Raw genomic sequence first — 27,000 nt, forward strand, 5'->3', positions numbered from 1 at the left:
TTTATGTTAGTCGGTTAACGCACTTTTAGTGATTTTCAACATAACCTTTGTATGGGAGGTGGGCGTGGTTATTGTCCGACTTCTTCCATTTTTGAGCTGTATATGGAAATRCCTAAAAGAAACGACTCTGTACAGTTTGGTTGACATAGCTATTGTAGTTTTCGAGATATGTACAAAAAAGTTAGTAGAGGCCGGAGCCACTTCCACTTTTCCAAAAAAATTACGTCCAAATATGCCCCTCCCTAATGCGATCCTTTTTGTCAAATTTCATTTTAATATCTTTATTTATGGCTTAGTTATGACATTTTATAGGTTTTCGGTTTCCGCCATTTTGTGGGCGTGGCAGTGGGCCGGCTTTGCCCATCTTCGAACTTAACCTTCTTATGGAGCCAAGAAATACGTGTACCAAGTTTCATCATGATACCTCAATTTTTACTCAAGTTACAGCTTGCACGGACGGACGGACGGACGGACAGACATACATCCGGATTTCAACTCTACTCGTCACCCTGATCACTTTGGTATATATAACCCCATATCTGACTCTTTTAGCTTTAGGACTTACAAACAACCGTTATGTGAACAAAACTATAATACTGTCTTTAGCAACTTTGTTGCGAGAGTATAAAAATTTGTACGGAAATGAAATGTTGGAAAGACCTTTGGTGTTAATTGTTTGTCTTGAAAGCTGCGGCAATTAACTGCTGATCAACACGTCAATAAAATAAAGGAATTTGTACATGAGGATCGACAATTAATAGTCAGAGATCTTACTGACATCGTTGGAATACCAGAAGAAGCAGAGAAAATCATTTAGACCCAAGAAAAGTGAATGCATGATTGGTTCCAAAATCACTCAATTCCTTCGAAAAACAGCGTCGCGTTAACGTCTGTAAAACAAAGCTTTCCGACTACCAGGATGTCATGAAACAAATTGTTATTGGCGATGAGTCTTGGATCTTTGCTTATGATCAGAAAACAGCCGATCAATCAAAAATCAAGGTATTGTTGATTTCTGGCTATTCAGCAAACTCAAACGACCGCTCTAGGGAGAACCTTTTGAGTCAACTGAAGCCATTAACAGATGCTTCGAGGATTGGAAAAACGTTGTATTGGGGCAAGGCGGATTACTTTGAGGGGGTCGACATAGATTTTTAAGAATAAATTAAAAATGTTAAAATTATGAATAAAGTCTTACCATTTTTCGCTTTTAGTAGTACATATGCAGTTAAACCATATATATTATATTTGATTATATGAAAATTTAATTATAATAGACAAGTTTTGATATTAAGGTTGATACAAATCCGAAATGTGATGTCTACATGAAAATCCATCACTTCTTCTCAACTGTAAATATGCTTTTACATGCCTGAAGTATAGTGTTATATCTGTATATATGTACATCTGATATATATATACATGAATATACTCTTAAAACTGCATGTGTGTATATTGCCATGCAAATTTGCGGCATTTAAGAACAGCTACTGACCTCTTCTTTCACGCCATACGCCACAAGGGCAACAAGTGCTTCATTCGACGCACAAAAGTTATGTTATATCGGCCTTTATTACATTTAAACACATACACATACATAAGTATACTTTTGGAAATATTATATTTCTATTGTTTTCGGCTTAGCTGATTTAATTGGCGGTTAAGAAGTGTGAAAAAAGCTACAATTGGAAAATAGTAAAAAATAGTAAAAATTAAAAAATAAAAAATAAAAATAAGAAGATTTTGTGATCCGCAGTTAAAACTGTTAGTAATGCATTACGAGTAGTAACTATTTCGTCTGTTGACATTACTGACCCTCTTAATAATTACAGGTACTTTTCATGACAATGACACAAGGAAAATAGCTGAAACTGCCTAAGTACTTCTGCATACATATGTGCATGTAGTACATTATTTATTTATAGTTGGAATTTACATACATTAAAGTCTTAAGAGTTTACTCATTTAAGCATGATTTTGTATATGTATGTATATGTGTATGAATATGTAATTTCCAGTTGTGCAGTGACTCAGCAGTTTTAATTAAATTATAAATTTTGTTGCATGTATATACGCATGTATGTATGTGTGTTTGTAGGCTAATATATTCAGTGCAAACATTAGTATTATTATTCATGAATATTAATGGTACATGAACAGTACAATGATTTCATTCTAGCAATATATGTTTGTAGAATAATAACAATCAGTAATAAAGTATAGGCATTCATAGGTTACACATTTAATAACCGAAGCGAAAACACTATCCAATATATGAAATATGTATGTATAAATGATCAGCATAACGAGCTGACTTGATTTAGTCATATCTGTCTGTCTATTCGTCACGCGAACTGGTCTCTTAGTTTTTGAGATATTGATCTGCAATTTTGCACACAACATTTTCTCTTCAAGAAGCATCTCATTTGTCGGAACCGCCGATATCGCACCACTGTAGCATACAGGTGCCATACAAACTGCACTAACAAAATTATGTTCATTTATACAAAACTTTTTTATTTGACGAGATATCTTCACGAAAGTGGGCGTGGATTTTCGTTTAAGCTATCTTAAAAAATATTGTTCAGAGCGGACTCACCAATCAAAACCGAGTTCCTGTACGGGACAACTTGTTTTTTTGATTAGATATCTTTTCAGAAAATATTTGGCGCAGATTATTGTCCAAGATAAAGAAAGGAAGAGGAAGACCTCCACATCATTGGAAAGACCAAGTGGAGTAGAATCTGGCTTCGCTTGAAATCTTCAATTGGCGCCACGTAGGGGAAAAAGAAACGACTGGGGCGCTGTTGTTAACGGTGTCTATGGCAGTAAAGAAGTAGAAAGAAACAAAAAGACCAAACACCATTATTTAACTGCGAGATCGCACATGCCATTCATACAAAAATAAGAATTCGGCTAAAAATTTGACATCCATCATTTACGAGTATTTACTAAACAATTGAAAAGGTTTATTGCGTTAGCAGACTATAGCTGGTGGTGAGGTTAAGTCATTATTGGACCGCCCTTGTACTCCATACAAAGTCCATTAAATGCCGTATGTTCTTTGTGTATTTAGTTACGCATACGCGGTGTATGACTTTTAGAGTAATTTAGAAGTAATTTTAATATAAAATATGCAAGAATGTAAAATGCCGTGTGTATGTATATATATTTGCGATTAGGTATTATTTATGGTAAATATTTTGATGCGCAGAAATATTCATGAATTATGTATAGGTAAGTACTTGTGCATATCAAATACAGATGATCCAACTCTATTAGAGATTTTTTTTAATAACACTAGTTTACCGTCATTTTAAGACCTTTAATATAAATACCATGAAAAATATTTGAAATATTCAATATAAAGTAGATAGTAGACTAATTACGAGAATTGCATATTAAAACTTAACGACCAAACGCCCATCCCAATCACTGTCTAACACCACCTCTTAATAAGTCAGTCTTTGGTCTTCCTACCAACAGCGCTAATGTACGCAAGCATGTTATACATATATTCAGTTAAGTAAAAACGTATTTAAGGTCGCAACTCTTTACTTCAACCAAATCTAATTATATTCCAGTTTTATATGGCGTAGCTGTGACGTTGGCTTCTTCACTGATTTGCTGCGCTCTAAGCATAATTACTCACGGCCAACAATTATGCCTAACTGAAACAAAGAAACAAGAACAAAAACAAAAAAAAAAATAAATAAAATCTTAAAATATTACAAATTCTTAGGATTGGCAAACTGCTAAGTGCTTGCGTCGCTTCGTTTCACAGCTTATTGTTGAAAAGATTTATGACTTCCAATGTGTAAGTGATGCGTCACTTTGGGCTCAAAGTTTATTCTTGGAAATTACAAGAGAATCCTCATTTGTTATATACTCACATGCGTAACGGATTAGTGTCTAAAAAGAGTATAGGCAGTTAGGAATTAATTGTAACATCGTAAAGTCATCTCATATAAAACTTTATACTTATTAGAGCTCTTAACCTTCTTCTTCTTCTTTGTTGCCGTTGGCACCACTTATGTGGTTATACTATGTCAATGTCATCGTAAATCTTGTACAGCCCATTGGTCCATCAACCGCCTTTGCCAAATCGCAAAGGACCATAAATATTCCGCAGATCCATTCTCTCGAAAACTCGGAACCCCGACTTATCAGATATTGTTATAGTCCATGCCTCTGCATCGTATAGCAGGACGTTAATGATAAATGACTTGTAGAGTTTGGCCTTTGTTCATCTAGAGAGGACTTTACGTCTCTGTTGCCTTCTCATCCCAAAGTAGCAGCTGTTGGCAAGAGGTATTCTGCGTTTGATTTCGATCCTGATGTTGTTGTTAGATACTTCGTCTTGCTCATGTTCACTAGCAGATCCAACGGTTGTTGAGGACAATGATGTCAATAGCATCGGCATCCGCCAGCAACTGTGCACTTTTATAAAAAATTCTGACTTCTCGATTTAACTCTGTAGCTCGAACTATTTTCTCCAGACTCACCTTGGCTGAAACCTGATCCTGACGGAGCTGTTGGTATTGCTCAACGTCAGTTTATACAGCCGTATTAGTTTTGTGGCGATGCAAGATTCCGACATAGCACCATAAAGACAGCTCCTATACTTTTGGATTATAATCAAAATCAAAATTTTAATGGGTTGAGCGCCGAAAGTATTCTACCACATCGGGATCGGGATCAATGAAAGGCCGTAGGATAGATCGCACTGAGAATTAATAATAATAGCTAACGGATGTTTACAGAATTATTACTTTTTCAATAGACTATTGTTGACAGCTTATGCGTTAGCTATGTCATTTCTGTTCTGTATTCTTTCATCATGAAAGACTTCGCCTGAACAATGTCTACAAATCGTTCAACTTTATTACGAAAACTCACGTCCTGTAAAGAATGTGTTACGATCGCTTCGCTCGATTTACTCGCTCGACATACTGAACATACTATTTACAACATCATCACCCACATTGAGATCCAGCCTTCATTATTGTATAATATTCAACCGAATAGACCACGTTCAACAAGCAGTGAATCGCCCTTTTCGTAAATAGTATACAGTATGATATGACTGTGAGGTCATACTGTTTTTGTAAGCTGTCGTAAAGCTTTATCAAGCATTCATCAACTACTGTTTTTCCTTAATTACAAGCCTCAGTTAGTTTTGTAAGGTATCCTAGGAAAGATGTCAGCACAAAATTAAAAAAAAAAAAAAAAAAATTATTAAAATTAATAACAAATATTCTGAATCATTCACGCCAAATGAGAAGATTTAAAAGTATGACAGACGCCAGTTAATTTCACACACAAATTTTAGAATCACCTGGTTCATCTCATTAGGTAGAAGATTTATTAGTAATATAAGAAAAAAGCGGAAAAAATTTTCAAGCTTCACTGGCGGTCGTTGGAAACAATAAATCAAAGTCATTCCAATTTCGATGACGCGCTCGAAATTGTTCGCCAAATTAATCAAATATCGCACAGTGGACGTTTAGTCGAAAGGTATATAGTACATTATTAGCTCTTTACTGACTACATCATAGATATGCAAATAAATAGTTATAGATTTTGAATGACGGTGTCTAAGGCGAAGAGGTTGTTAAACTCGTTTTGTTTTGCTTAAAGTTCGAAAACTAATTTGTGATTTGGCAGAATTCTTAAATGTAAGTTTTCAGCCTTTGTGTAGTTGTTTTTATGTGAAAAACCCAGGTTAATTGTATTCTTTTGTTAAAGAATACAAAATAAATAGTTTTTAAATTATTATTTGGTCAATTAGCGTGGGTGCGGTCGCTAAATCAGTGAGGGTGGCGATAATGGCTGCAAATTCACGCTACATAACTTGAACAATGGTTGAGCTTTTGTTGAATAAATATGAGTTTAGGTAATAAAATGGAGATTATTTAATAATATTATATTGCTCAAAAAATGGGGATAATAATTAAAATTTAATTATAGAAGGATTACAAAATTACATACGTAATCTTCCATCGCTTCAAGTAATATCACATTTTTTAATCTTCCAAAGCCGTTATTAAACAACAATCCTTCATTACCACAACAGGAATACTTGATTAAGACAAATACATCACATAACATTTATTTCAGTTCCCATGAAAGATCAGAGAGAGGTTCTCATTATTTTAGGAATCACCTGACTATATTTCTGTTAATCACATTTAGGCACGCGGTTATAGCCGTGTTAATAACAGCGCACAAGTCGCGATTTGGCGCCAATTCCAGTTACGAAGTGCAGATCCTTCTCTCCCTGATCTCTCCAACGAAGTGAAGGTCTTTCTCTTCCTCTGCATTCCCCGGCGGGTACTGCAGGTACGAATATTTGCAGAGCTTGCTGTAGCAAGATCCCCATAGAATGAATTTTGATGGTTTCAATGACCTCGGGTCGACAATTGCTTCATGTAGACGTCTCAGAACATCGCGTAGTATTCCTTGTTAACAGTTTGAACCTATGCAACGAAGTCTGGTGAACCACATCATTCTAGACGTTAAACATCACCTTGATTTTCGGCCGACTTTGACGTAAATTTTTCGGTTCCGGATCATTTTTGAAGAATCGCTGGATTGCTGGCTAATTTCGTCATCTTATTAATAATGTCACATCTCCTTAAAGTAATAATGAATTTGAACTTCGTTATCAATCAGCTACATTATCAAGCATCTCTTTATCAATCTCTACTCGATGGTTTTTGTCAAAGACTCTTAAGGAATGTTAAGGTACTTTGCTATTTCTCTGATACCAACATGATCAATTATCTTAATCTTTCGATATTATCATCATTAACAGAGTTGGGTGCATGACTTGCATGAGGCAAGTTTTCGATAGCTTCATGACCTTTTCTGAATGCTTTGGTCTATTCAAATACCTGTGTTTGAGTGGGCTTCACAACATTCTTCTGCAACGTTTTCAATGATTCCGTTGCCGTAATTCCATTGGAAGCAAAAAACCACGGGCAAATTCGTTGTTAAATTTTTTCCATAGTAAAAATGGCAGGATAAACTTTCAGCGCCGTTAAACATCAGGCACATAAAAAAAATATAAAACCAAAAATATCGATTAGGTTTGGATTAGTCCGAGTCAAATTTGATCGAATGGTGTATCCATTAAGAATATAACTATTAGGCACACATAGGGTATTGCGTCGATGAATTATGTAGTTTTTGTATTCTTATGTCATAAAATGGGTTCGAAAAAGTCGAAACTATTTAACATTTCCCTCTACTAACAAAAATATAAGTTCAATCTAAGTTTATAACAAGCATCCCTAATGTAAGCATTGACATACAAACAGATTTTGATGTGCTTTTATTAGCTAACTTATATATAATTTTTATTATAAAAAATTTGCAATATGATAAAACCCACGAAATGAATACGGAAAAATATTTGTTTACATTTTTTTTTTTGATTTCGTTAAGTCACTGACCACTTTCGAAACTTTATACATACATATATGTATATCTTGCTATTTACAGCTTGTCATAAAAGTAGAGATAAACATAATAACAAATTTTTAAATTTCTATAGAATTTATTGAGAAACATAAATAGAGATATTTATTAAACTCATTATAATTTTATAAATCATAGTGGTTTTCCTTTTTTGGACATACATATATGGTATTTAAAGTTGGGTTAGTTACGATTATCATTTTCTACAGGTTGACAGTTGCTTTATAGTTGTGACCTAATTTTACGTAGTTTGAGTAAAATATAGGGTGATCCATTTCGAAGTTCTCCAGTTAAAAAAAAAAACATATAAAACTTCAAACTTGAAATGTTGACCGCGGCTCAGATCCGTTGAATCCAATTTTCCCTTACTTTTTCGAGCTTTTCGTAACGGGCGAATGACACGCGTGATGTTTTGCTGTGAGGCCTGAATCGAAACGGGATTGTTCGTATAAACTTTAGACTTTACATATCCCAGCATTATAAAGTCTAACAGTGTAATATCATACGACCCTGGTGGCCAATTGACCGGCCCAAAACTTGAAATTATCTGCTCACCGAAGTGTTCGCTCGAGAAATCCATTTACTGATGCAATTTGTAGGAATTGGCGCCGCCTTGCTGAAGCCAAACGTCGCCGAGATCACGAGCTTCAACTTCAGACATCAAATAGTCGGTTATCGTGGCGCGATAACGGTCGCCATTGTCGGCTATCGGCATCATTTTTGAAGATGTTCCACACATCTGATGATTCCACCGACCAACAAACCATACCAAACCTTTCTTATTTCTGGATAAAATGGAATCAGCTAATAAAATTGTCACCCATTTATTATATCAGAAGCTAAACTTAACATATGTAAATAGCTTCCTTAGACATCTTACTTATAATCTGATATATTCACAATCAAGTTAAATGAGATAGACGAAAATAAGAATTTCCTATATAGGAAACATAGTAATAATAATAGATAACAGAAACCCGGCGATTTTTGTTCAATAAAAGCCTTAGTAATATTTTTTACTCTGGACTACTACTAAGAAGATAAAACTATTGGAAATGCTCTGAATTTTGGTATAAATAAATATACTATATATGAGGGATGCTAATTTATAGAGAAAACTTGTTTTTTTTTTTTTAAATTCCTTTCAATTAATTTTTCAGACATTAAAAATCTGTCGAAGTCTAATTAATTAGTACGCTGATACAGTTCTACTTTTTATGAGAGGACGTGACTTCATTCGGCTTGCACTACGAATATAAAAAACACTTTCAGGACTTGCATATAAACGCTCGAGCACACATACATTTATGAAAACAGTCGACGAATTTCTTGAAACTGACAAGAAAAGAGCTTCAGCGGAACGTCAGATGAAAGATTGGCCGATGTCTGGAGCATGCTTAATCTACAGAGTGAAATTTCCTAATGGAACCCTTTCAACATAAGCACTGGTGTATTATGTGTATTTTCAGTTTAATGGAACATAGTTCCTGAACAAGCCAGCTGTCTAGATCATGTCGTCCGAATAGATGAAAACTCTCCATCTCTGAGAGTATTCGGTAGCCGCTGGAGAAGCTAAGGATGAGGAAGACCTCCACTACGTTAGAAATGAAAGGTAGAGAAGGACCTGATTAATCTTGGAATCTTGGCGCCAAACAGCGCAAAAAAGTACAACTGGAGCGCTGTTGTAAACTCTGCTATAACCGTATAAGCGGTTCCTGGACCTATATGATACAGCTGTGGAATTTGAAATACTTGATTTTTTTTTGATTTTTTCAATGGCTTGTGTTTGGTTTTGTAGATGTGGAAAATGAAAGGTTGGTTGCCTACCTGACTAATATGCGAAGGTAGTAGTCTGTCTCCACAAACATAGTTTTCATGTCCCTGGAAGACTTTATTAGAGATTTGAGCTTATTAATGACATCTTAATGGAGAAGTTAAAGGTTACTTAAAAAGTACACCAAAAATTGCTTCGAGTATCAAAGAACTTGTAAAAACACGATCAAAATTAAGAAAATAAATGTTTGAAATGACTAACTAAAATATTGTTAGCATCATGTCATCTAAAACGGCAGTTTGTGTATAAATTTCAAACAAGTTTTATCTCGAAGAATGACCCCAACATATCAATCATATATTATTAATCATTTCATTATTATTATTATTTTTTTTTTTTTCAAAACAAACAAATTCTCACAAAAAGCAAACTAAAATAAAAAAAAAAATATCTCGTTAGTCCACATAGTTAAGCTGCCGGAATGGGAAATTAGTCGAGTCACAGAAATATTTAATTGCAGTCTAAGCTAATTGCAAACAATTAGTGCTATGATTGAATGATTGACAACATGTACAGACATGTTTGAATGATTGACTCGAATTTTGTATTATTTTGGTTTTCGAATTTCGTAATACGTTAAGATGTGCGAAATTATTATATCATTGTGTTGGGGAAAATGCTCACATCGGCATCCGTATTGAGATCCGCTTAGAGCTGACAGACATTAATATCAGAATTCATGTACCCAGAATCTGAGTCTCAGATTGGCCTGCAAGGTAGAACGTAGGCACTAGTAAAACAGTATGAAGATTTAATTTGAAGGGAAAAAGTAGATGAGGTTTTTAGAGATTAAAAAGAGCTGTGGAACAGCAAGCTTCAAATGTAATAAATAGAATATGAGACTTTAACAGAGTCAAGAGTGTTGCTGCTTCATCTTTGACTACTGCTATCTCCTTTCGCCATTATCTGGATATGAAGAAATTGTAATTCGTGTCACTAGATTTGTATACCCGAACGCCAAGTTTTCTATAAACTAGAATTAAGTGTATGAAAGAAAGGTCATGAAAAGAGACAAAGTTTAACAATGAAGCTGAAAACCCAATGATTGTTTCTCATAGCAACAGGTTAAATTTTGTCATAGGGTTGATCCAAAATCGATGGTTTTCACTTAGATAGATATTAATATTTGTCCTTTGAATTACCCATGCACTCCCAAAAATGGAGCGCCAGTTCCTCATAGATCGACGAAGTATTTTGAGCTTACAACAAATTTATTAAGGTGGTTAATATCAATCACAACCATATCGCTAGGATCGCCAAAGGTGTTCAATATCAGTCTGACAACGGCGTGGTATGTTAGGAGGTAGTGACAAGATAGTTCCAGTTCGCTTTCTCCATACAGCCTTGACGTGGAACGTCCGGTGACAGAATGTTTGGTCAGACCGCATGTGAACTTATTAGACAGTGTTCAGGCATAACGCCTACAAAAAATTGCGGCGAGATTGACTTTGCTAGGAGCCAGTAGTTCGGGGGATATTTAAAGGTTGCCATTGGGCTAGAACGATCTCGCAGTCGGACAAGTTCTGGTTATTGACAAGGCTTCCTGAGCTCGCTGGAGCGCCAAAGGTCCTACGTCAGAAGGTACGACATTGGAAACACGGAAAATCGGTACATCTTACGGTTGTCTCTGGTCCAGGAGGATATCGCAGTCGCACAAGTTCTGGTTGCTGACAAGGCTTCCCGAGCTCGCAGGAGTTGCAAAGGTCCAACGCCAGTACGTAAGACTTTAGAAAACGGACTCGCTTCCAATCGGATGAAATTAGGGAAGTCGTTCCCCCTGTTGATTTTGCAGTTTCCGGCAATTTCGTTGTGAAAGAACGTCAACTCGAGACAGCTTTGAAAAGAAAGCTGCGGGGAAACACTGAAGTAAAGTAAAATAATGGTTAACTGGACCGTAGAGTCTTCGGTTCTTTTGGTATGTCAAGCTTGAATTATATTAAACAATAGCTTTATCGGTGTCCCAAATTCTTTAGGGAGCGACACGTACGGTTCCGATAAAGAACATAATCGTTGGGATGAAGAAGCTGTCATTTTTTTTTTTGAAAAACTGCATGCAGTATATAATATAAAGAACAAATTGGAATAAATACAATATTTAGAAAAGGCTTAAGAATTGGCGACTAGTATAAGGACTTCGTAAAAATCAGTTTTGCCCTTAGAGGCTAGATTACTTACAAGTTAGGTTCAATGGGTAATTCCACAGAAGAGATAACTGAAGGAGAAAATTCTTTTTGAGAATCAAACACAGAGGGATCTCTACCTAGAAAAAACGGAGTTCAATTTCGGCTTTTTTAACTGGATGGCAGATGTTGTCACATCCTAGTCATTTCAGTCTTGGTTTTGTAAAGATATGACAGTAAAGAAAGAACTGTTCAGGTCCTCTAACTTCTCTCAGTTCAGTTCAGTTCAGTTCAAACTCCAACATTTGGAAAAAATCATATTCAACAGAATTTCGGTTTATCTTACAAGTTTTAGTTATTGCTGATTTAAATGTTAGGTGGCAGAACATTACTTCCATAGCCTGCGGACTGTCAGCTCTTTATTTTCCAATAAGAATTGCAAGGTGTTTTCCGGTTTTATTTGACCACCAAAAGGGGCTATTGTTTTTTCGTGAATAATTATGAGCATTTAACTTTGCTTTGTTTGCTTCGAACAAAAAAAATGTCGAAAATTTGAATAAGAAAGAATTTGTCAAGCGGTGGCGTTTCTTATAAATAACAGAGACCAAATGACGGCGCCAAAGCAAATATGTTCGGGTACTGCAAAAACAACGAGACAGTAATGTTTTTGATTGCTGCGATGATGAGCATAAAATATAAACTAACTGTGTTTGGAATATTTACTATTGTTGTTGTTGCAGCTGATGTGACAATTGCTCGAGCGCCAATGGAAGTTCAACACTTTTGGATTTTTGGCTGAGATTTTTTATGAAACTTATGAGCAGCGTTTTCGGCTTTAATGTGGTCCCATACAAGGCAATAACCTGCGTAACCTGCAATTTTTTAAATATATTAATACGTAAATATATGTATGTGTGTGTGTGTATGAGTGTGTGCAAACGCTTGATGCGTCGCTGGCGGCTGCAGTTGCCAATGCAAATAGCTAATAACATTCGCAAGAAGCAGCTCTGAGGTGCAAGCAGTCAGTCGGCCCATCAATCACCTCGGCAGTCAGATTATGCATTAGTCGCTTGGTCGCTTGGTTGCTTGGTGCTACCAGCATGCTTCGAACAAAATGAAAGGTTTTTTCATTTCTTTTTATTCGTGGTTATTTTATTGGACAGAGTTATTTGTCTATTTGTTGGGTTCTTCTCCGTAGTACTTACATTCAACCGATAAATGAAGAGTTCTAATAAGGTCTTAGCTCAATTATTAACAGATTTTTATTTCGAGCTTTTCATCAAAGTGCTAGGTGGTCAGACAATTGAATGGAATCGGTATTGTTCGTAAAGACTTTAGACTTTACATATTCCTACACATCGTGGTGGTCAATGGATCTTGTTGAAGAAATATGGACCGATGATTCCAACGGCTTTCAAACCACACCAATCCCTTCAAGTTGTTTTTCGTCCCATCGCCTCATCGCTGAAAAAATTTCGTCGGATCTTCTAGGAACTTTTCAAGAGCTCTTAGAGAAAAGCGATGTCGCTTGGGAGGATTGAACGGCTTCAGTTCTTACACAAGCTGTATTTTGTACGTTTCTCCAAGGCCTTCGTGTACACTCTTAGCTACGGCCGTTATATTTTCTTCACTGAGTGCTGGTCGTGATCGATTCGGTCGAATATTATCCAGTAATGAATGTTGAGTCTCAAGATGTGTGATGGTGTTGCGAATAGGAGGCTCAGAAGGACGACTATGTTGACCATAAGCAGAGCGAAGCGCGTGAAACACATTTTTTACAGAGCGTAAGTTTTCATAAAAAATTTAAGATTGCTCAGGCTTCGTTAATGGTGGCAGATAGCTTGACACGACTCATCCGTGTTCTGTCAAAAAAAGGGTACCCAAAAAAGTACGGTTTTATTCATAAAAACCCAGCGAATGAAAAATGCATGTCTGGCAACATGAAAAATAGCAAAAATTTGCACCGACTTCGCAGTCAACTTTGGGTGGAGTGATCGTCCCCTAATTTTGAAGAGCAGCAAGCCTCTCAACACTTTTGTATTAGAATATGATATTCTTAGTGTTCATAAACAACAACAAAAACAACAATAATAACAACATGACAACGGCTCAGAATGACAAGCTGGCAGCGATTAACTCAAAAGTTTGCGAAATAAATATAAAAAACATAACATTTTTGAACATTTATTTTGAGTTGTCGTTGTTGTTGTTTGATGTTTCGTTAGTTTGGTGGCCGCGCAGCGCTGAACATTTGTTTGGGAAAATAGGCGCGCATACAAAGCAAAAACAACCAAAAAACAAACACCAAAACACACACACAAATATTTGCGTGCTGCTTCCAAGTATAAATTGGCTTGTTTACCTCTGCTTCGGCAGCAGTTCTTAACTCACCACAAACCGCAAACAACGCGTCCGCAACAACACGCAACGCGCCTTAAAGCCAAGTTTACACAGCTTAACTTAGAACTGGAGATTTCGTGTGCAAATTAGTGCGACAATGGTTAGTGTTATGCAGCAGGGGAATATATACTCGCCTCTTATTGCATAAGTGTGGGTATATGTGTGTGTGTGGCTTTGTCTTGTGTGCAACAGTGTGTGGAAAGTGTAGAAAAAAAGCACAATAGCCACCAACTTGGATGTGTTTTTATATATTTAATGGCTTCATTTTACAAACGAATGGTATAACATTCCTTAAAGTCGATGATTTAATAGTTACACTAGTCAACAATTTTTTTTGTGCTGAAATTTGTTTTTTTTACAATACAATCCAATTGCAGGACAGTTTTTGGAAAAAATCCTTACATACCATAGAGCCAATGATTTAATAGTTACACTAGTCAACAAGATTTTTTTTTGCTGAAATGTGTTTGTTTTTTGTTTTATGCAAAACTATTTCAGGATTGTTATTGCAAAAAAAAATTACATTCCTTAGAGTCGATGATTTAAAAGTTACACTAGTCAACAAACTTTTTTTTAGGTGCTGAATTTTGAATGGCAGGTTCGTTTTTGAACAAAAATCTTATCTTCGAAGATTATAGCTTTGTCTTGGAAAATCATCTATGAAATTGTGGAATAAAAAAATTTGAATGAAAAAGTTGAACAATAATACCATTTTAATAGGATTTTATAATATGACAGGCGAGATGCCTTCACAGCTGCAACTTTTGACGTTTTTTTTATGAAAAGAGTTTAACTTGAAAAAATCAAATTTTGAGTTAATGGTCAAATAAAAAATATAAAAAACTACTAAATATTTTATCAAATAAAAGTATTTAAAACTATTTTTAGTAACTATACGTTCCGGACGCTTGAAGTATGACTTCGGTATTTTTCACGAAAAAATTAACTACAAATATAACCGAAACTACATATCGTTACCTAAAACGCGAAGTAACGTAACAACACTTTTCATAAGTTTAAGGCGAAGGAAAAACATTATAATAGAAACCACTCCTACCGAGAGAAAAGTTGATTTTTGGTTATAATATGGTTATATCTGACAGCCGAAAGTTTTCACAACATATCTGATGTAGTGAATCGTAAGCAATAAAAAACTCTATTTAGAATTTTTTGGATTATACATTGTTTTGCATTTATAAAAAATTTTATAGCAAAAAAGGGTATGAATAGATGTTTATTCTGAACATTATGTTTGTGTATATATGTATGTGATTGTTGCGTTGTTTTGGAAAATATTCTACACTTTTTTATTGGACAATATAGCTTGCAAATAAAAGAATTTTCTATACAAGTACATGATTTTGATTATTCAGTTTGTATGACAGCTATACGCTATAGTGGTCTGATCTCAACAAGTTCTTCAGAGATTGTAGCAATGCCTTTGACAATACTTTGTGCCAAATTTCGTGAAGATATCATGTTCAAAAAGAAAGTTTTCCATACAAGGACATGATTTTGAACGTTCTGTTTCTAGGGCTGCTATATGCTACAGTAGTCCGATCTAAATAATTTTCTCAAAGATTATAGAAATGCCTTTCATAATACTTTGCACCAAAATTCGTGAAGATACCTTGACAAACAGAAGAGATTTTCATACAAAGACTTAGGTTTTGAACGTCAGTTTGTATGACAGCTATGTGCTATAGTGTTCCGATCTCAACAAGTTCTTCACAAATTGTAGCAATGCCTTTGATAATACTTTGTGCCAAATTTCGTGAAGATATCTTAACCAATAAGAAAGTTTTTCATACAAGAACATCATTTGAAACGTTCAGTTTCTATGGCACCTACAAGTTATAGTAATCCGATATCGGCGGTTTCAACAAGCCAGTAGCTTATAGATGCGAAAAAGACTGTATGCAAAATTACAGACTGATATCTCAAAAACTGAGGTGCTAGTTCACGTATATGCAGACGAACATGGCTTAATCGATTAAGCTCGTCAAACAGATCATTTCAAATTTCAGCCAACATTTTTTTTTTTTTAATTCACCAAGAAATAATTTTAAAAGATATTTTAGGAGCAATTTTGAGTCCCTAAGTCAAATTTACTTATTTATCAATATTAACTAATTTTTTTTAATATTGAATCACTGTAAGGGTTAGTCCACCTGACAAACGTTGAGCATAATCAGAAAATAAGCCAAATTGTTTTTGTAAATTATATTCTTTATACCAAAAAGTTTCAACATCCTTTAAAAGTTACGTAATTTTACTTACAGAACTCCCTCATCAGTATTGCCCTACTCGCGCTGGTCGCATGCACCCACGCTGATGTATCACATCTGTCACGCACCTATTTACCGCCATCGACGGCATCCTCATCCCGTACTGTTACTTTCAATCCAGCCACAGGCTATTCAAGCGGTGGTGGTGTAGGTTTTAGCAGTGGTGGCAGCAGTCTCGGCGGTCATCGTTACACAGCGCCCGCCGTTTCGCACAGTGCACCCTCCTTACAAGTGCACAGCATATCGAAGAGCTCCGGTGGTCATTCTGTGCTTGCCGCGCCATCGCGTAAATACCTAGCTCCCGTTCAAGTGCCGGCTCCAGTGCAACACAGTGCTACTGGTTATAGAGCACCTGCAGTGCATACGTCTTCTTATCGCGCCCCATCTGCCACATACATTGCTCCAGCAGTACAAAAGCCAGCCGTTGTTCAACACCATGCTACTGTTCAACAATATCGCGCACCAGTTGTATCACAAAGTGTCCCTTCGGCCACTCAATATCGTGCGCCTGCTCCTGTCCACAGTGCAGCAGTTGCGGTAAATCATGGTTCGTATAGAGCTCCTTACTCTTACAACGCTCCGGCACCACTTGTATCACAAAGTGTCTCGTCAGCCACTCAATATCGTTCGTCAGCTCCTGTTCACAGTGCAGCAGCTACGGTGAGTCATAGCTCATCGTCTGGTTCTTATAGAGCTCCTTACTCCTACAACGCTCCGGCATCAAACTTTCGTGCACCAGCGGCTCAATATCAATCGTCTGCCGCGACATATAGAGCTCCAGCCATTCAGCATCAAGCAGCCACCACATCGTACAGAGCTCCAGTTGCTCAATACCAAGCCCCTGCTACTCTATACCAAGCACCTGCTACTACATATGGAGCCCCGGCGTCACAATATCAAGCTCAAACGACTAAGTATCATGCACCCGCCGCTACTTATAAAGCACCTGTATCCTCTAATTATCAAGCTCCGACTTCCTCCTACAGCGCATCCACCACATATCATGCTCCGGCTATTTCCACAAGCAGTATTTCCAGCGGCTCATACCAAACTTCAGCTGGTCATTACAGCAACCCTGTGTACAATGCTCCAGCTAAATCCATTTCGACATCGTCATCCAGTCTTGGTACTCAATATGCGGCTAACGGTGGCTATATTTATTAAAAACTGTATTTGCTCAAAGTCTCGATCTTTTATATGTTAAATGTTGGTATTATCTCGCTTCGAATTGGTTAAAGAACAATAAACAGTTTTTATTAAACGAAACTCGATTGTATTTTTATTAACTCAAGTAACTTTTTAGTTTTCTTCTTCATTACTGGCGTAGAAACCGCTCTCGCTGTTATAACCGTGCTAAAAACAGCGCGCCAGTCGTTTCTTCTTTTCGCAAGCATTTGCCAATTGGAGATTCCAGGCGAAGCCAGGTCCTTCTCCACCTGGTCCCATCAACGGTGTGGAGGTTCTCCTCTTCCTCTGCTTCCCCCGGCGGGTACTGCGTCGAATACTTTCAGAGCTGGAGTGTTTTCGTTAATTCGGACGACATGAGGTTAGCCGCTGTCTTTTAATTCGCTCAACTATGTCAATGTCTTCGAATATGTCATACAGCTCGCAGGTCTATCGACTGTGATATTCGCCGTTGCCAATGCGCAAAGGACCATAAATCTTCCGCAGAACCTTTCTCTTGAAAACTCGTAACGTTGACTCATCAGGTTTTGTCATCGTCCATGCCTCTGGGAATAATGAGTGACTTATTGAGTTTTTGTTCGTCGTAGAGCTGTACACTCTTATCGAAGATAGCAAATATCTTCTCTGTTCTTCTTGCATTTATCTGGTCATTATATGGACCAATGTGTGAGAACTTTGAGAGTAATGAGTATGATTGATTAACATTGAAGGGGTTAACTTAATTAAATCTATGTTTGAACTAGCTTTATATGGGATGCGTCTGCTTGATCGGAGTCCACTCGAAAGCTTTAAGGAGAATACTATTGAATGTTTTTATATTTCGACGATATTAGAGCACCTTTGATCATTTGAGGGAACCACGTTGAAATAGTTTGGATTGGGTATTTTTATCTTCCTGCTTGACTTGAAGCTTTACTATGTATAAGTATCGACTAAGATTTCGACTTAAACCTTAAGCTCTTTCAATTACACTGTGGAACATTTTTGGGATTATTGTCTGGGGGGTGAGAAATTTATTTGTTAAGATGGAAAACCATGGGAAATAAGGAAAAAATTTAAAAGGTCATAAAAAAAAAACTGACACATACGAACGCCAAACCCTTTGAGGGTTTTACTATACTGACCTAGTACCATCACCCTGACTTTCTCACCCCCCAGATTAGCTGTTGTACTGTGTTATCTGTATATGTCTGCTTTTTTCGCGAGTTTTTCGTGTTAAAGAAATACGTCAAGGTATACTTAGCAGAGCCCGCTAAGATAGCTTTCCCAAGAGAGAAAGGTGGAGAAATAAGCTCGGTTTAAACTATCTTCACAACTAGTCCAAAATGCGATGTTGATTTGTAGGATGTAATCGTCGGCAGCCAGCCTTAAACTCTTACATTAAATGAGTTCCATTAGCATGAGTTCTCTCTTCATTCTCTTGAGCAAAGCTAGGCTCTCAATTGCACATTGAACATAACGAATCTTTAAAGTAATAAAAACCCAAAACCATATTCATATTTTGCTTGATATCACTTTCGTTTATTTGTCGTGTAATCGTTTGTTCGCGGCATGAAAAATTGCGTCAGCATTGAAGAGAAAATACTGAATATAATAGACAGTACAATTGTTTAGTTCCTGTGTCTGTAACGGTATTCATAACCACCATTGGCGGCATATTTAGTGCCATAGTTGGAGGAGCCAGCGGCAACAACTTCCTGAATGTTGGAAGGAGCAGCAAATTGAACTGGGGCCGGGGCTGGTGCTGGAGCAGCGTAAGTAACTTGTGGGGCCGAAGCAGCCACAACTGGTGCGGAGTAACCATATCCGGCATTGGAGGCAGCGCCAACTGGGGCGGCATAGCTGGCGTGGCTGCTAGAAGCAGCGCCTTGTCCTCCGAAACCGCCGGAGAAGCCAGTAGCTGGAGCGGAGTAGACAGCAACTGGTCTTGGAGCTGGTGCGAAAGCCGGAGCCACATGTGAGGCGGCGGCAACTGGAGCATGATGTACTTGAGGACGTGGAGCTGGAGCAGAGTAAACCACATTTGAGGCAGCTGCAACTGGAGCGTGATGCACTTGAGGACGTGGAGCTGGTGCAGCAGAGTAAGCTACATTTGAGGCAGCTGCAACTGGAGCGTGATGTACTTGAAGACGTGGTGCTGGAGCAGCAGCATAAGAAGCATGCTGACCAGAAGCAGAACCAAAACCGCCAAAACCACCCGAGGACGCGAAACCTACCTGAGGCCGTGGTGCAGGAGCGGCGTACGAAGCTACATTGTGAGATGCGGCAGCGACTGGCGCCTGGTATACCTGTGGACGTGGAGCAGCAACTGGAGCTGCGGCATGGAACGAGGGTGCAGCAGCGTAGCTAACACGTTGAGCCGATGCAGCACCGCTGCCACCAAAACCGCCTGCTGATGCGAAGCCACCCGATGGTGCCACATGACGGCTGGGAGCTGGTGCAAAGCTAGCATGAGATATGGATGGTGCAGCGTAGGAGGCGGGTGCGGCATAGCTGTTGATTGAGTTCGAAGCTGATGCCTGTGGCGGCAAATAGGTGTTGCTTAGCGCATTGGTGCTGACGCCCAACAAGGCAATAACGGTGGTGATAGCGAAGATTTTCTGCAAAGAAAAAGATGCTCGAGTTTAAAGTGCTGATATTGAGATGGCTTCCTAGAGCTGCTAGTCTTTACCATATTTTCAGCAGGACTTCTAGATTGTTGTACTGGAAATCTGAGACTGTTGATGTTTGCTAGAAATCGTGCAACTTTTATACGAGAATCTATTTAATTCGGCCAAATGAGCGATGCTTGGGATATGAGTAATAAATAGCGGTGAAAAAATAAATGTCTGCAAAAAATTTTCGGTTTCTTGTTTGAAAAGGTGTTCTTGCGTCTTTCTTCACGCAAGTATTTGGTTAATTCGAAAGTCAGTTCATTAATTAAAACGGGTTTAACCAAATATTTCTAGCCGACGAAATTAATATTATCAGCTTAAGTGAAGCGCGTATATCCAAATATCTATAAATGCTTAAATGTGTACATTCTTGACTACAGACATATGTACATGCAAGTACATTAATGCATACCCTGCAGGAAATTGCGAGCTACTTACATAAGTCGACGGCTGAGAATCAGCAATAGCTCCGTGTTGGGAAGGTTGTTAGTATGACTTTCATTCAAGCAGACCCGAATGAGTTCATCCGCCATTTCCAGAAGAGTTTTGCCTTGCGGGCTTACAAAATCTAATTCGTGCTAGAATTTGATTGAGTCGTAAAAGTTTGTTCAACAAAGTTACATTCAATGGGGAACGCTATAGAGCCATTATTAATGTCCTTTTCGTGCCTGAAGTTGGGGATGTTGATGTGGGGCAGCTTTGGTTTTCTCAAGGCGGCGGTTCGTGCCATACAGCCAACGAAACAATCAATTTATTGAAAGAAACTTTTGGTAAACTTTTGGTCTCACCTCTTAGACCGTGTGATTTAATGAAGCTGGACTATTTTTTTGGTGAGTTTTGTGAAGTTGCTTGTCCACGAAGATAAGCCCGAGGTAATTGATGCCTCCGAAGAGAATATACGGTGCGTTATTGCAGACATGCGACCTCAAATGCTGTAAAAGTGGTCGAAGAAGCGGAGAGCGAAGTAGTCTCGACCGAAATTTATTTAAGCCAGCCAAATTATTTTTAAAACCTAATGTCAAACCCATATGTTTATAATAAAGCTAAATTTTTGGCCATAACAGTAAAATATTTGCTGTTATTTTCATGAAAATCTCATGTCTAAAAATACCCTTTATGTTTTATGATTAACCTGAAGGGAATCAAAAGCTGTGCTGGGCTCACTAGGGTAGTATTCCCGCAATTTCCTACTGGGTAAATTGGCACAACCAGGCATATATAAGTATACATATGTATATAATATATAAATGCATTCGAAAAGCAATAATAACAAATAATGGGAGCCTAATTGAAGTATCAGAGTAAAAAATGTGTTTGAAGACACGAAAAGAAGAAGAAGAAGCAGCAGCAGAAGATTGGTACCTAGACTTGAAGTGAAGCTTATGCCAATTTGCTACTTACCTTGTTATTTGCATAGACATATACATAATAATTTAAGAGATTACACACACACACACGTATACATATATATACAAATATAAATAGACCAAGGCATATCGCCAGCAAGCATTGTCAAAGTCGAAGTCCAGCTTGGAGTGTTAATTAGACTTCGATCATTTGTTCTGGTCTTCGAAATTGGCGTTGGCGCGTCTTGCTGCTTAAACACAACAAATACAACAACACTTGCTCTATCAGGTAGCCAGCAGCTTGTTAACTGCTTCTGCTCTTCTTATTTGCTAAGTTTAAGTTTAATTATTTAAAATTAGTATGCAGTGTATGTATATATGTATGTATATATCTAGATTCACGACATATGAACGTGAGTGTGTATGGCACTTCAACGAAATATTTATGAACTCAACCAGCAACAACAACCATGGCCAAACTGGAATATCTATTAAACACGCGCAGAACAAACAGTAGTTGATACATTTTACTAAATTAACTCAATAGTTTCATTTTGTTTTCTTTTTTTTAAATAAACGCTGGAATTGAATTATTTTATTGTCTAAATGTATGTAGCGCCATTAGTTGCGCTTTAACGACGTGATTATAGATAGTTTATGCGTGTGAACGAAAACATGCCGAGCCGACTGTGGCACAAGCTTAGACCATATCCCAATGTTTGTTATTGTGGTTGTGTGTATTTGTCTGATAACTGTGTTAAAAGGTTGTCAATAGAGTGAGAAAATTGCATAATTTGTTTTTTGATTTATTTAAAGATTATGCGAATTATTTAATATTGTATAACAAAGGCGATATGTCGTAAAAGCGCTTGATAGATGGCGCTGAGAACGAAGTTGTTCTATAAAGAAAATTTTGTGATTAATTTGTAAGAATGGTAAATCTGAGATGATTCTTCAGTAATATTATAATAATATATACTCTATAGCCGATTGGGCTCCACAGGTGACTGGTCTATGGCGGATTTGGAGTTCGGATCTCGTACGTGACAAAAGTTTTTAACATTGGAAATTCTTTTCGGTCATCAGTCAGCATTACGAAGTCAACACGCGAAGGTATTCATGTCATTGTAGAGCTTGGCATGTAATCTAACAGTCCTTCTGAGGCTATTGGGGTCTCTATTTATAGGATAAATTAGTCTGTTGGCTCTCATTTGCATCAGTCTATATATCCCAGTTTCAGGCTTTCAATGTTTACCCCTCCTTCTTCTTTAATGGCGTAGACACCACTTACGCCGGAATAGCCAAGTTAAAAGCAATTCGAGACACGCACACACAAGTGCAAGTACATCCACCTGATCTCTCGAACAGAGTGGATGCCCTTTTCTGTTTCCTCGAGCGGGTACTGCGTCGAGTACTCTCAGACATTCCATTCGGACGTCATGGCCTAGCCAGCGTAGCTGCTGTTTCTTAATTCGCTTAACTATGTCAATGTCGTCGTATCTCTCGTACAACTCATCGGTCCATCGACTGCGGTATTCACTGTGGGCAATGCGCAAAGGATCATAAATCTTCATAACGGTGATAACGCCGACTTATCAGATGTTGTTATCGTCCAATCATTTGCGCCATGTATAAGGCGAGAGTTACTCTGCGTTGGATTTCGAGATTGATGACCAGGTTCCTGGTGTGTGGATGTTTACCCCTACTATAAAAAATGTAAGCATGGATACATTAACCATCGTTTTAGTCTACCATTTTAGTGTTTTTAGAGAGAGATCTACTGTTCCGGAGTGTACCCCCTTTAGAAAAGTTAACTTCCATTTTCGTAGCAAGCGGTTGTAGGAGTTCTATCATTCTGAGTATAAATATTCGATTAAGTGCTGGGAATACCGCAGTCGTAGAAAATCGCGCAACTAATGAACATACAACGAACAATACCTCCCATTGTCAGCCAAATAGGAACCCTTTTGTGGTTTATTATTGGATGCCTGATTCTCACTTGAGCTTGACGAGCGATGATCCACTTCAAGAACATCTGTAGCAGTGTATGTCTGTTTTAGAAGTTGTTGACTCTCTAGTGCCTGCGAGATTAAGATTGAAAGTCCTCATCTATAAAACCCCAAAGGGATAGCGGATAGCGGGAGTAGGAATGAAGCGCAGGAGCTGTTGTCTGTAGAAACGCTGAAGCAGAGCAGTGATAGGATCAAGGTGTATAATTGATACATGAAATCAATCACAAGAATTTTCTAGTTTCAAAAGAAATTATCTTTAACAGTCCAAATGTGATGTGATTTGCTACATTCTCCAGTCCGGCATTAAAATTCAGAGTTTAGTATAAAATGGATATAAATGGATTAATCTTATTGTGGGCCGTCGCTTCCCGCGGAGCCGTAGGCTACAATAAATATCTTCTTTGGAGTTTGGATGTTGGATGAGTTTCATGAAGCTTCTGGGTTTCGATCTACTTAAATAGTATTTTCTATTAACGGTCGCTTCCCCAGCCAGCTATGGCACATTTCCGAGTTATTTCTGCTAAAGAAAGCGTTTCGAAAGGTCAATCAAACAAGCAAATAACCTTATTTAGTGCCCAGGTCAGTTTCGAATATTTCTTCTTAATAAAAGAAATTTCCAAACAGCTTCGAAATTGAATTCGAATGTTGTTTGCGTCAAGTCTTATTAATCATGATTCAATTCAATTAAAATAGAATCTGAATTTTTTTTTAATTCGAATGAAGTAATACCCACTGCTCTAACGTTTATCTTTTAAGCACGAAAACAAAAAATATCGCATTAAATAAATGCATACCGTTATAAATAACATATAGTATATGTACATTCATATGTGAAAGTTGTCCAAAGAATTTAAATGACAATAATAAAATGGCACTTATACTTTTTTTTTTGTTTAACTCTTTATACCAGTGCTACACGTTACCAGCATACCTTAATGGATGCCGAGATGATGTTAATGTTCATATTGTTTTGGTATAAAAAACCTATGGTTCTAAGCAAAAAAGAATGTGTGAAGGAAATTCGAAATTTATGTACTATTGGAACGATTAAAAAATTATCAAAGCGAGAGAGTCTATGACCTGATATTCTATATATGTATGTAAGATATTCACTTATGTTAACACCAAATCGGAAGTCCATAATACCGAATTTCTTTCTGTAATGCCAGCAACCAGCACTCGATGACAAGCCCCTGTGCAACTGCGAGATGCTTCTAGATAGAATGCAAGAGATCTGCTTAACTACTTTCCCTGAGCAAAGCTCATCTTGCCGCAATCGTAGAAGTACGGAAAGCTAATTTTCTTCCGCCGCAACTTTACTTCGGAGCGTGCGCGCACAAACTGCATTCGGTAGAGGGTGTTCCTAGCGACTCGAGCGAGTGTTCAGTTGTCTCCGAGCACCTTGGAGGCAGGACAAACATTTTCGCGCAACGTGTTTCTTATAGTGGTGCAAGCCGAAAATTAAAAGTTCGTTAGAGCAGAGGTACGCGATTAAATTTTGTGTGAAACTCGGTAAATCGGCGACAGAGACGTTTGATATGATCAAGCAGGCTTACCCAGATGTTGCTTTAGCAAGAAGTGGTGAGTTTCGGTAGTACCAGGCCTTTTTGGAAGGCCGGGAAGAGGTCGCTGTTGAATACCGGAAAAATGAGCAACTCCAAAGTGAAAACGCTGCTCATTGTCTTTTCTGAAATCAAAAGCATCGTCTACCATGAATTTGTTACTCCTGGACAAACCGTCAACGCCAAGTTTTACATGGAAGTTCTCAAGAGACTCAAATGAAGGATTAATCGGGTCCAACAAGACATCTTAGCCGATTAGAAATTGCACCATGACAACACCCACGACAAGGATCAGAAAGAAGATCCAGTTGTGAGATTGCTGCCAGGACAGCCTTTGCCCGACACAGAACCGGAATTATATCCTACTGTGTATATAACATTTCTCCAAATTATTTAGGTCTCGTCCGTACAAGGCAACCACTTACTTTTATAATATTATGCCGTTAGCCAAGATATTCTAATTGTTTGAAAAGTAAATAATTAAAAAAAATTAATTAACAATTAGAAAGTACGATGGACTTTGCTTGGTTATGTAAGATTTCCACAAAAAACAGCTCATTTACATAATACCATTAAATGTGCATATATAGTATGTTGTTGTTGCGCTCGAATGTAATTTTTTGCCGTTATTCGAAACACGATTGATTCTTAAAAATTTCTTAATTATCTTAAAAGGAATTAGCGTGTTTATTTCGCGTAAGCGTTGCCACGCTTGCTGCTGGAGACAAAGTGGCGCAATACTTTTTATTGCTGTTGTTATTGTTATTATGGCAAAGAATCAAAAGCGTTCAAGAATTAAGGTTAACTGCTGCAGCGCAAAAAAAAAAAAAAAAAAAAAAAAAAAAAAAAAAAAAAAAAAAAAAAAAAAAAAAAAAAAAAAAAAAAAAAAAAAAAACGCGAGAATTGTGCACAAAAAACAATTATCTGTAGAAATAAAAGTGAAATAAAAAGACGCCTCAGCGGAGCGTCTGCCAACGGCCACAGGTAGACTTTGCGCAAACTCGTTAAACCCGAACGCGGCTGAGTGTCCGTCGGCCGTGCGCCGCGTCGCGTTTGTACGGCGTGTGTGCGTAGTAGGCCGCGTAAAGCGCGTTGAGGCGCCCGATGTAGTGTTTGACCGAGATTAAGCTCCGTTTATTTGGCGTAAATTGGCTTAATTAACTACGTCTGTTGTTGCTTTCTTTTAGGCTGTGCGTCTACGCCGCAGCAGGCTTCAGGGAAGAAAACAGCGAAAATGGGGAAATTAAAGCACGCATCATATAAAAGATATGCGAAAGTGAAGGTATGACTTAGTTTCACGATTCTTGTGCGTTTGAGACGACGCCGTTTGTTACGCATGCGCGGAAGGTTTTCGCACGACGGCCAAGGTTTGTTGCAAATTATTGTGCAAATTTTTACATAAATTCTTTAACATTTTTTGTAGATGTTCTTTTTCGCACTGTTACCTCTGCTCGTCGCCGGCGCGCTCACACAAACGGTACACGAACCCATGACCGAGCATATCTACTTCTATCCACGACCCGGCGATGAGGCATCACATAACATTTACGTGAAGCCTACAGATCTTATAACGCGTCATCGCTTACAGCTTGTGACGGACTGGCCTTACCCGGGCGTCATGGGTGGACACGTACACAAACCCATCGATTTGGTCGCCACGGCCGAGGTCAGCTCCCAGCCTATTTACTTCCGCAAACGCGACAATCTCGCGAATGACAAACTCAAGCAGAAACATAATATCTTATATCTACAATTGCCGATGCTAGCGCAGACCAATCTACATAATCCTAGCGAAAGTAAGAATAAAGTTTTGTAATCAAATCGAAATACATATTTTCTTAACAAAATTATATCAACTGCGTTTTTATTTCGTTATCGCTTCGTCTTTCCAAAGTACACACATATATTTATATATATATGAATATATATTATGCAATGATTTTGAAATCCTAATGACGTTTGCGATAGATGTAACCACCGTTGGCGCCATAAGCGGTATCAACACCAGAGTAAGAGGGAGCTGAGTACGAAGCGGCAGCAACTGGAGCTGAGTAAGATGCAGCTGGAGCTGAGTATGAAACGGAACGTGCTGGAGCCGAGTAAGAGGCAGCTGGAGC

At 37.8% G+C, this 27,000-nt stretch overlaps 3 protein-coding genes across 3 annotated transcripts in view; 2 read left to right on the forward strand and 1 right to left on the reverse strand.

The window, feature by feature from the left end:
• The first annotated feature begins 13,828 nt into the window (after nucleotides 1-13,828).
• Nucleotides 13,829-17,341, forward strand: LOC108974224 (extensin-3-like). The gene is made up of 2 exons (XM_018941931.1): nucleotides 13,829-13,936; nucleotides 16,119-17,341. The coding sequence occupies exons 1-2, from the start codon at nucleotides 13,934-13,936 to the stop codon at nucleotides 17,286-17,288; spliced, it is 1,173 nt and encodes a 390-aa protein (XP_018797476.1). The 5' UTR covers nucleotides 13,829-13,933; the 3' UTR covers nucleotides 17,289-17,341.
• A 1,504-nt stretch (nucleotides 17,342-18,845) lies between these two features.
• Nucleotides 18,846-27,000, reverse strand: part of LOC108974198 (endochitinase A-like) — a 9,448-nt gene continuing 1,293 nt past the window's right edge. Inside the window, exons 3-4 of the mRNA XM_018941900.1 lie at nucleotides 19,981-20,026; nucleotides 18,846-19,909 (exon numbers count right to left, since the gene is read on the reverse strand). Coding sequence (XP_018797445.1) covers nucleotides 18,920-19,909; nucleotides 19,981-20,026 — 1,036 coding nt within the window. The 3' untranslated portion in view covers nucleotides 18,846-18,919. The remainder of the gene's footprint in view (nucleotides 19,910-19,980; nucleotides 20,027-27,000) is intronic.
• On the forward strand, nucleotides 26,167-26,733 carry LOC108974245. The gene is made up of 2 exons (XM_018941955.1): nucleotides 26,167-26,250; nucleotides 26,307-26,733. The coding sequence occupies exon 2, from the start codon at nucleotides 26,307-26,309 to the stop codon at nucleotides 26,697-26,699; it is 393 nt and encodes a 130-aa protein (XP_018797500.1). The 5' UTR covers nucleotides 26,167-26,250; the 3' UTR covers nucleotides 26,700-26,733.

Source organism: Bactrocera latifrons, unplaced genomic scaffold (genome assembly GCF_001853355.1).
Source record: "Bactrocera latifrons isolate USDA-ARS-PBARC rearing strain unplaced genomic scaffold, ASM185335v1 scaffold_54, whole genome shotgun sequence".
In the NCBI taxonomy this organism is placed as follows: Eukaryota; Metazoa; Arthropoda; class Insecta; order Diptera; family Tephritidae; genus Bactrocera; species Bactrocera latifrons.